General features: G+C 29.6%; 1 protein-coding gene across 1 annotated transcript in view; it reads right to left on the minus strand.

Moving 5' to 3' along the window:
* The window catches only part of LOC107438822 (tumor protein D52), an 18,101-nt gene extending 14,503 nt beyond the window's left edge, over window positions 1–3,598 (minus strand). The window contains exon 1 of the mRNA XM_071181663.1: window positions 2,674–3,598. Within this exon, the coding sequence (XP_071037764.1) occupies window positions 2,674–2,872 (199 nt within the window). The 5' untranslated portion in view covers window positions 2,873–3,598. The remainder of the gene's footprint in view (window positions 1–2,673) is intronic.
* Between the last annotated feature and the right edge of the window lie 7,973 nt (window positions 3,599–11,571).

The raw sequence follows: 11,571 nt of genomic DNA on the forward strand, positions 1-11,571 counted from the left end.
TATATATATATATATAGTGTTTTTGAGAAGATGTCATAAAATTTTTCATGGGGTTGTAAGCACAAGTCTTTGAAATTAGTGAATTCAATGATAAAGATGAGTTTGAGTAGTAGGCAGAGTCTGAGAAAGGGGCCGTTCAAAAAGTACGTACACAAAAATGGAGAAATTTTAAACCCCTCCCCCCCCTTCGTACATTATCGTACATAAGGTCTTACTCCCCCCCTTAGAGTACGTACATTTTATTAGTCTACCCCCCTTTTTCATAGAAACTAAAATAATTATGTTTTAAATAAAATTAAATATTTACTTAAGGAGTGTGTAGGATAAAGTCAAATTTAAATGTGGTGTATGTTTATAAAGTACGTACTTCGTATAATACCTCCCCCCCTCCCCATCGTACAAAACCGTACATAATAGCAAACCCCCTCCCCCCCCTTCGTGATGTACGTACTTTTTGAACGGCCCCAAAGGGAGGGGCATACGTGTCAGTTGCCCTGGGTCCCACATCAGAGGAGGTCCCAAATTCGAATAGAAAGTTTATTTTAGGTTTCCTTCTTTAATGTACTTTTCTTAAACAAAATATCAGTACAATGTAAAATCCGTCAGTTTTATGTTAGCATCATCATTGATCTATCGTATGAACACAAAAAATCTATATTTTGTAAATCCATGGCTCTCTAGAGCGGAATTCAACTAAATTTTCGCAATTACGATGGACAAATTTGGGCAATCAATAGCCTGTATTTTTCAACATCGCCAAATGCGATATGTTTACAAAAATGCAGGCTTCTGATTGCCTTAATTGAGCCATCGTATTTGCGAAAATTTAGCTAAATTCCACCCTAATGTCAGCAAGGACCCGCAAGGATAAGAATTTTTTGATAAAGCAGATGACAGCAAGGTAGCTAGATGCTAGATGACAAAGTTAACAATCAGAAAACTCCATTCTGCATGGACATAGAATCGTCAGAAAATTAATAAAATAGACAGAACGATATTTCGTCTGACCAATCGAGGGGGTGGGTGACCATTGGAGGTTCTAATCAATTTTCTCGTTATATATGTATAATGAGGTGAAAAATTTAAATACCTCCAGAAAGTTTGGTTCTTCATTACTGAAACAGTAAAGTAGAGGGGGTCCCAATTAAGCTAAGTCGGATCCTGGCAGTAGGGGAAGAGCATGCCAGTCAGAACTAATTCCCTGGCTTTTGTTCTCAGCCTAATGAAATAAACCTTTAACTGTTGCAACAGAGGGTATTAGTCGATTAATGAGGTTAGGATGGTAAGAAACAGACTGAAAATTATAAGTTTCTTTCACCATTTCATTATTTTCCAGACAAATTTAAAATTTCTACCACATTATTAAATTAATATTTGGACCCAGACTTGAACTGGCCGAAGGTCAACCCTCCCACTAGCACAGGTACATCAGTCCAATGTGGATTCGATATGATCGGGAGTGGAGGAAACTCGCCTCAACTTCCTTGCCGGGTAATCGATAATTAAGAGAAATAAAATGAAAATTGCTTGCTGTTTTGGAGCGATAAAACAAATTTTTGTGCGGAAACTCTGCGTCTAAGTGGTCTAGGATAACACATTTTGCTCATTGAACATTGCAAAAGTTTTGGAGCATTTTACAGCAGTTTTGAGCCGAAATTCAGTTTCAGAACAGTTACCAATTTGCACAACTGTTAATAACCCTGTAAATATATCATAAGTCATTTTTTGGGGTTAATTTTTTGTCTTGTCTTGATTTTTTTTTCTTCAATTTTACATAATTTTTTAATGAATCTTTGAATGATGTTTTTCATTTCTAGAGCCTAGATCATTAAATTTTTTCAAAAGAGTAAATAAAAGTAAATTTTGAGTTCCATCTTGTTATTTAAATATTACTCGAAAACAAGTGCTGAAGCTGAATAAAGTTTTCTTTTAAAATATGTGTTTGAAATTACCTTTGGACAGTAAGCAAATTTTCATTTTTAAAAATATCAAAAACCAATTGACAACAAAATGGAATTCTCATATTCATGAAGATTGTAATTTATTTATATCTATCAGTATTTACTTATATTTTATTTTATTCCAAATTTATTTAAATTATTAACATATTTTTTATTAAATTTACAAATTCAACTTACGATTTATATATATTTTTAGCTCAAAAATAAAACACGCTTTCAAAAGTTTGTCATTTTCAATAGTTTTGCACTTTTTAATTTTTTATTTAGGTAAATAACATCCTGCATGGTGCAGGATGATGATACAATTATGCACGCATTTTAACTGAATCATTTGTGCAATTTTCAAAATCACCCAAAGTGCTAAATCAATAAATTATAACTACCAATTAAAATTGTAAAAATTAAAAATAGAGTAACATATTTTTTATTAAATTTACTAATTCAAGTTACGATATATTTTTAAATCGAAAATAAAAGACGCTTTCAAAAACTTTTCTGTAATTTTCAATGGTTTTTCACTTTTTAAATTTTTTTTAGGTCACTAACATCCTGCATGATGCTGGATGATGATACAATTATGCACGCATTTCAAATGAATCATTTGTGCAATTTTCTAAGTTATCCAAAGTGCTAAATCAATTAATTATATCTATCAAATAAAATTGTCACACAACTAAAATGAAAAATCAATAAATCGCGTATACGTGCATACCAAAAGACTCCAACTCATGACCGGAAGCAATCCTGCAAAATCTCTGGAAATCAGCATTTTGTTTATCATTCCCGTACAAAATACCGCTCAGTACAGTACCGTTACAGTCTTTGACAACGTGGTCAGCGAACTCCACATCAGGTGCGTAGAGATCCTCTTCTAAGCTAGCACTTCTGCTCCGCATTTTCAGACCATTCATTACTTAAACAATCATCACGTGGTAATTATTTTTAATCCATCTCCTGATGATTAAATCACAGGTAACTTTGAGAAGCACATTTTGTCCACAACGGCGATAATATCAAAACAAAAAGTGTTTTTTAGATATGGGTTACTTATGATAAGAACAGCACAAGTTATTCATAATCCAGCAATTGTATATATATATATTGCATGTTAAGAGTCAACATATATTGTATGTAACATATATTGCATACCTATAACACATATATTGTACGTTAGGAGCCAATATCACTCACATCATCAATATGTTAATATCACTAAGAAAATAATATTCACGAGTTGAAAATTCTACTTTTCCTTTACACTCAAAACTAGGTCACTTTAGTAAAAGTCTTAGAACAGCAAAGGAGATTTATAATCCAACATAGATATTGTATGCAAAGATCCGTCAATACCGAGAAGAAAATATAAAAAAAAATTATGAGTGGAGCATTGCTAGTAACCAAATGGAAAGTAAACAAAATCGCCAACGCAGCAAAGTGTCAAAAAAAATTTGAATCAGGAAGGAGATCACGCAGAAAATGCAACTTATTATTTAGTAAACCTGTTTTGCTTGTGAGTCATCATTAGCCGGTGAACAATGACCGTGTTTTTCTCTCTTGGGTAGAAAGAGATGAAATACCGTCACGCCGAATTTTTATCTTTCATGTTTGAACAGAAGGTAGAGAGCAAGGTGTCGTCACTAGAAGGAAAAAACATTGTAATTGGAGCGTTAGAAGGAAAAGAAAGAAACGGACCTTTGGATGGATAAAAATGAAAGAGATTTACAGACAAGATTCGCCTAATCCCCCGGTACATAAGGGCTACTTAAGAGGACGCCTACACTTGAAATTTTAATGTAGTAATAAGGGAGAAAGATAATTTATGACGAAATTTTCTTCCCGGTATGTTGTCCTCTTAAAACTTTTTGTTCTATGCCCGGAAAATATTTTTAACTCGAAAAATTTTGCAGACTTAATATTTAATATGTTTTTAAATTTTAAAAATTTACATGTTAGATTTTTTTTTTAGTTGTCAATTTATAACACCCAACACAGCAAAAATTTGCTGCTTCGTAAACAAAAATATGGGTCAATTTATAAACCGAGAATTAAAAATTTGTCTGATATCCATTTAAAATAACTTAGTTTAAAATGTAGAAATTCATTTATCTTCCGAAACAAGAAAAAAAAGAAAAAATTAATTCAGATTATTATCACGTAAAATTATGATAAAACAAAACCGATAAAAACTGAGTTTATCATTATGAAGAAGAAGGGGGGGAAAAAAAGTTGACGCGTGTTAACATTTGAAAGAAGAAAAAAAACTTAAGGTTATTTTTAACAGATATTAAAAATCGTTTATCTTAATTTAAAAAAAAAAAAAAAATCTTACAAATAAAGTCTGGACAGAACACGATCTACAAGGTGGCTACAAAATATTGTTAGAAATATCAAATCATTTTGTTGTATAGCTATTAAATAGAAAATGATAAATACACAAATATGATAAATAGAAGTTTACCTTAAAATTTTTCTTATTTGAATGGACCACCATTTTTATCGATTTCTAAAGATAATCTCTTACGCCACTGTCCGATGGTGGCATGAATCATTTTAAGACTTAATTTGTCCCATTCACGCAATAAAGAGGCATTATGGGAGTCCAAGCTTCTGTGCTGCTTACACTTTAGAATACCTCAAACACATTAGTCTAAAGAATTTAGATCTCATGAAGAAGGGGCCCAATCTTCTTGCTTAATAAATTTCGGACAATTGACATGGATCAAAGCCTGTGTAGTTTTGGTGCAGAATAGGTGCTGAACTATACATTCTTTTGTGAGATAACTATTTGTCAGTATGTGGCAATAAATGTGTAGCCAATACTTCCTTTTGGTAATAATCTGCATTGATTTTTACCCCTTTATTGATGAATTTCAGACGAAATTTTCCGTTATTTAACACTGCAGCAATTACAAAATTCTTGTTCTGAAAACGTTGCAAAGTTCTTACACTTTCAGGTATGTCATCGAAGGTTGCTGAACATACAACATTGTTTATAGCATTATATTTCTGTTCTGTGCAAAATCTCATCTTTGTTCTCATCAGAAAAAGATTATTCTGTCAACACTTATGCTACCGTGCAGGTTCAGCAATTTCTTACATCTTTGTAACCTTTTTAATTTTTGTGCAGTTGTCAAACCTTTGGTGATAAGGGCGAAAACCCAGATATTATTTGCATACTTTTTCGACTATGTTCTCTTCAACAGTCATTTTATTAGCAGAGCGCTGTGGATTTCTTCGATCTTTTCACGAATTCTTCTAATGCGCTTTTTTGTATGAAATGAGGGTGGGCAACCAGACCTGGGTCGATCCTTACAGCTATTAGTATCCGATAATCGATTTATTTATATTTCTATAAATAAATGTTCTATTAAACTCAAGAGATTTTAATTGCTTAAAGATTATATACCTGTAGAAAATCCGCGATTGAAAAGCTGTTTAACCATCAACATTTCCTATTCCATCTTTAAATTTATTCTAAATGTTTCGATTTTAAGCAAAAATCGTTTGCACTTATCACAGGAATAGTATGAGAGAAATAGTTTTAACGAACGGTTAAAATTAAATCCTATTTTTTTGAGTGTTACAGTATTTAGTATATTAGAAGAAGAATACGTGCAAAATCTGGAAATAATAAATATGTATACATGCAATAAATATGCAAAATTCATAAGAAGAACGCACTTGACGTATTAAAATAACTAAAAAAATAATAAATAAATAAAATAAAAAAGCTCTTCTTATAATCAAGAAAAAAAATATTTTCTAAGAAAGATTAAAATCTGAGCAAAACGTCTTAAAATTCCGCATAAAAAGGGGGACGACTCTTCTGAATAAAAAAAAGAATTCAATTTTTAAAATGTCTTAAGATTTGAACAGCATTTATTGAAATCTGTGTAAGAGGAAAAGCAAGTTTCCAGTAAAAAAAATAATAATAATGTAATAATAATTTTCAACATAACATAAAAACCTGAATAAAAAAATACTTTTAAGACAATCAAATAGTTTTATAAACAGTCTGAAAAAAAAATTACTTGGATTTTCAAACAAATCATGAATTAGAATTTTTAATTTCAATAAATCGATTATTGTTATAAATACCAAAAAATACTTCTTATTTGAACATAAATTGAATGGCTTATTAAGAAACGAAGATATATATATCAGTAATTTTAAACATCAATAAAATGTAATGAAAATAAAAAGAGTCAGAGTAAAATTTACTCACTTCTGAATAAGTTTCTTAGAACGTAGAAAGAAATCAACTTAATTTCTTTTAATAGAAAATAATCAAAATTATTTTCGAATGTATCCCAAGATGAATTATTAAAAACTACTGGAGGAAAAAAAACACACACACACTCACACACTTTATATGTTTTGAAACAGGAAATTACCAAGATTTACAAGGGTATGGGTATTGGAATGAAAACTTAATGAGATTGACAAGAACAAGAAGAAAAAAAAAGGAGAAACAACACAATGGAAGAGTAATCAGAATTCGTCGAAGTACAAAGCAATCTCTGATAACAACTTTGATTAATCACTGATGGCTACTTATATTTTCAGTGCAAATGTTAACTCAAATATCTAATATGATAAATAGTTGATTTCTAATCTATCTTAATAAGCACAAATCAGAGAAGGAAAAAAAAAAAAAGAAGCTTAGATTTAGAAACATTCTTTTTTTTTTTTTGGTGCTCAGTGTAAAAGTAAAAAAAAAATCGGAACATCTTAATTTTCATTTGCATAGATATTTTAAGTAGAGGAAAAAGGACATAAAGCTTTCTTTCCCTGAAAAAAAAAATACTCATTCTTGTCTATGGTCTTAGAATCTTGACTATAAGGAGAAGCTGCAATTCAGAAAATAGGGTACCTATTATTATATTATATCCGTCGCTGAACAGTCGACCCACTTTTGGGTTTACGACTACTAATGTTCAACTCCGTAGCCTTGTTATTTTGAACCAATCCTGAAGACAAGGAATCTCCTGAATCAGTACCCCCAGAGGTATTGATTTGTTATGGGAACATGAAGGACTTTGCGACTCGACGGATTTAATGTGCACCTGTCACACCATTTACTACACGGGAAGTCTTCGGTCGGCCTGGGATCGAACCCAAGAACTCTTGGAGAGCCCTACCAACCAGGCTATCCCAGTCCTAGGGTACCTAATAAATAAGTTGAGAACTCTTTATTATTTTTTTTCCCTTTTTAACTATTTTTTTTTGTTCGTTTAACTACAATGCCTAGGTCCAAATATTTCAGAGCATTAATACACTTTTCACACAATTGGGCACCAGTACTCACTTAAAATGAACGCGTTAAAATAACTCAACTTGAGTTAAATTTCACTCGTGAGTCTGGAAAAAAGGATCCTTTTCAACTTTAGTTTAATTTACTCGAATCAAAGAGAGAACTATAATAATTCAAGTTTGAGTGCATAATTTTAACTCAAACTTGAGTGAATTTCAATCATTTTTGATTGATAATCATCATTTTTCAAGTATTTCACTTTAACTCGAACTTGAGAGAATATCAATCCCCTTTTAATAGACTATTAGTATCATTTGAGTGCAGGATTTTAACTTGAATTTGAGTGAATATCAATAGTTTTTGATTCATAATTAGCATCCTTTGAGTGAAGAGTTATAGACTCTACAGTTATTTACCATATATTTTGATTGTTTTAAACTTGAATATCATATAAAGCACATTTGAGTCAAATTCTTCCTTTTCAGACTATTCATTGATTCTATTACTGCCTATCGTAAATAAGATTAAAAGGAAAACATTTTTTAACATGTGTCACAGAAATAATTGATCAGGAATTTTTTAAAATTTCATCGATGAAAAGTTCGGTAATAAGTTTCTTTTTCTTTTTTAAATTTTAAAACAAAATTGTGAAAGTCAACGAGAAGAGTAAAAGCTTTGTAATTCACCTATACTTAACAATTAATATACTGAATATTAATCGCAAGATAAAGCTTTTCAGATTTTAGATTTTGAAAGTTTTGTGACAGACTTAAGTACAAACATTTAGGGATTTTTAACTTTTCGCAATAAAACAAATTTTGTACTTTTATATTAAGTTTTTTTAAATTTCATATAGGTATACAAATAGTAATTAAAAAGACTTCATTAGTACGTTAAATCCCATTTCAATGCTTGTTCTTAGGAACATAACTTTGTCAATTCTTCTATATTTCCCCTTTATTTGAATTTAAAGTTTTCCAGTTATTACTTCATTTATAAAAGGTTTGCTAATATATACTTATAAAAAAAATGCTTAGATATGGGTAAAAGGCAAGAGCAGAAAACAAGGTTGGTAAGTTTTTGACAATTAACGGTTTTACCGGGTTTTAACCATGGTTTTTTTGGTCATGTCAAAAATAACTTTTTGACATATGTCAAAAACCCAAAATTTTGGTGTAAGAATAATAATCAGCTGTTATAAATAAAAAGTATTTATAGAACATACATAAAAACATTACAGGTGATCAATCAATTATGTTCTTGAATTATTTTGACATAAAAAAAACTTCTTTTTTTTTTGGAAATTACTGTCCAAAACCCAAATTTATTCACGGAGAGGAGGAGAAAATATTGAATAATTATAAATAAAAATGTGTAAAATTGCAATTTATCCAATCTGTTAATTTGCAAAATTGTTGAAAATAAAGATACAAAAACAATCATCTTATTCATTATATGTAAAATAAATTTTCATTTACTACTATTTTAAAGTAGACGAACTAAAACTATTATAAAATAATAAAATAGCATGTAACTAAGAAATGTATTCTAATAACTGTTCTAAATATTTATAGTAAAATTAAACCCTTGAATTGTCTGATTGAAAAAATTATTAACTGGTTCAAACAAACATTTATATTTTTTGTAAATTATAATTATTTTACTAATCAGGGAACATATTAGAGTCCAGATTTATTAGAAATATTCATGTACAGTGTGCCAGAAAAAAAAGGACAACTTTGAATAACTTTTGATCTAATGAGCGGATTTTCACGTTCTGGGACTAAATCTTACTGACTAGAGGGGAATCTCAATTATGTAAATTAATAAGTTCAGACGATATTGCAAGTTACGAAAACAGACAAATAAACCTGTTTTCTCTGAATTAACATACCTTTTTTTTCGACAGATTTGGATTTGTGACCCCCAATATATAGAGGATAGCAGCGATCCGGGAAATACAGTTCCAACAGTTTGGTCAGGAGAGCGCTTCAAAGTTAGGACCCTTTAATGTTAATTTGATTTTTTACGCTATCTTAAGCTTCAAGGTGCTATTTTTAAATATTCTAATAATTTTGGGCAAACACTTTTAATTTACCAAATCAGACACAAGACTCACAAAATATGGAAGACAGCTGCACTTTTTAAATATCTTAACTTTAAACAGGAAAGAGGTTGAAAATTCGGCCACTTTAATGTAATTTCACTTTTTACATATTTCGTCGTGTCTCTAGAACAATTTAAGAAAAAAATGCTGCACTAATAAAATTTGCTTAAAAATAGATCTAAATTTTTTTTCCCTTCTTTTTTTGTAATTCAAAAATATTTTTTATTAAAATAAAGCACTTTTTAAGAAAACGTATTTTCTTTATAATTTTTTATTTATTTTAATAGTGAAAAATCTTTAAATTTCAAATTATACTTGCAAATATGAGCCACACCTTAAAGTAATTTTTTCTTTTAAATGACATAATACAAATTTAATTTGTATTATGTTGTTGTTCATTTAAATTTTCATCCTTAATTTAAGACGCAGTGCACAAAGCAAATGCACCATTACTGAAAGAAAAGAGTTTACAATAGTGTAATTTCTAATCATTAAAATTTTCGAAAATAATTTTTTTACAAAATAAAAAAAAATAATCAGTATATATATATAAACTGAAAAGCCCTCATTTACTCATTCACTCGCTAATTTTTCTACTTTCCATGAAGGTAGAAAAGCTGAAATTTCGAATATGTGTTTCTTTCTTTAATTATTTATATTACGATCATTAAAAAAAAACTAAAAAAGTTTCATTTCGATATTTTGTATTTATCGAGTGATTCTTTAGCTTTACTATCAATCAGCCTAATTGATAATAATCCTAAATAAAAAAGATTCATTTTGATATTTTAAAATTATTGGAGTAATTAGCCTAATTGATGGTAATCCTTTGACACACTACTATCTAATAAAAGAAGTCTCAAAATTGAACAACGTGTTCCTCATCAGACATAAAGAAGAACTAAAAAAGGTAGGTACTTCATATACATTGCACTAGAGCTGCACAGTGGGCTATTGACGATGGTCAGGAAAACATCCTTTAGGAGGATCTGACGACATACCATACCAATTTTGATCCTCTGCAGAGATGACGGCTCCACTGCTCTGGTACCCCGATTATAATTATTCTATAATTATACTTGTGTTCTATAATCATTACTTTTTTACTAAGAAATACTGGAAATATTTTAAGAGTACCAGTTCTAAAATGATTTGAATCTTATTCACCGCTCAATATAAATTTTTTTTATCTCTTTTGTATCATAGGAGCTGTTTCAACATAGTGAAACATTGCTAAAATTACAATGCAAAGGTTTAGATGCCATAGTTGTAAATAGAAAAAATAATAATAAATTACTCATAACAATATAATTATTATGAGTAGCTTTATTAAATTCATATTGTTATGAATTTCTATGATATTAATATCAATTTATGTTATTAATAGTGCCTCAAATTAAGAAAAGTAAAATTTAACATTAAATTTGTTACTTGGTTAATCAATAAGGAAGAAAACATGATAACGATATATTGATAGAAATTCAATAAAGTTCAATTTTTGAAAGTACATTAGGAACTGATTTGATATACGTCTGCACTTTGCACTCGGTTTAATGGATTTTTTCTCTCGCTAAGGATGGTTGACTGAATGTAAACAATAATAAGATTTCTAAAACCGGAAGAAATTATAAAACTTTCGGTGTATCCCTCCGCTTATGTTATGCTTAAGAAGACGCCGTACCGCAGGAGAATATTTCCGTTGCAAATTCTCTTTCTCCCTCATTACTAATTCAAAATTTAAAAGAAAGCAAAAATAAGTTCAGGCAAACCTAGAGTAAGGCATGAAGTTTCAGTTGCTGAAAAATATACTTCAAAATATTAAAATGCAAAACAAATTATCAGAAGAGAACTTCACAGTTGCTTAATCCTTAGTTATCTTCTCATAATCAATTCATAAACAATTCAAATTATTTAACAAAAAATAAGCACCTTTTAAGCACTAAAAAAATATTTTTAAGCACTTTAAAAAAATAATATCGGTTTTATCTTGTTTTAACCGCCATGTCAAAAAAAAAAATCTCTTGGCATTGTTTCTGACAATTGTCAAAAATCATGAAATTTTGAATCATGTAAAACGAATGGCTTTTTCATACGCTACGGACTGACTATAAGCTGAAATAGATTGGGGTTGAATTAATTATGAAAAAGGTTGAAAGAACAATGTGAACTATGTCTTTTTACATATTTTGAAGCGAAAATCAACATAACAAAGGAAAAATCTGATTTTGAAAAGGGGAAAATTAAGCACT

The sequence above is a fragment of the Parasteatoda tepidariorum genome, chromosome 6 (genome assembly GCF_043381705.1).
Source record: "Parasteatoda tepidariorum isolate YZ-2023 chromosome 6, CAS_Ptep_4.0, whole genome shotgun sequence".
In the NCBI taxonomy this organism is placed as follows: Eukaryota; Metazoa; Arthropoda; class Arachnida; order Araneae; family Theridiidae; genus Parasteatoda; species Parasteatoda tepidariorum.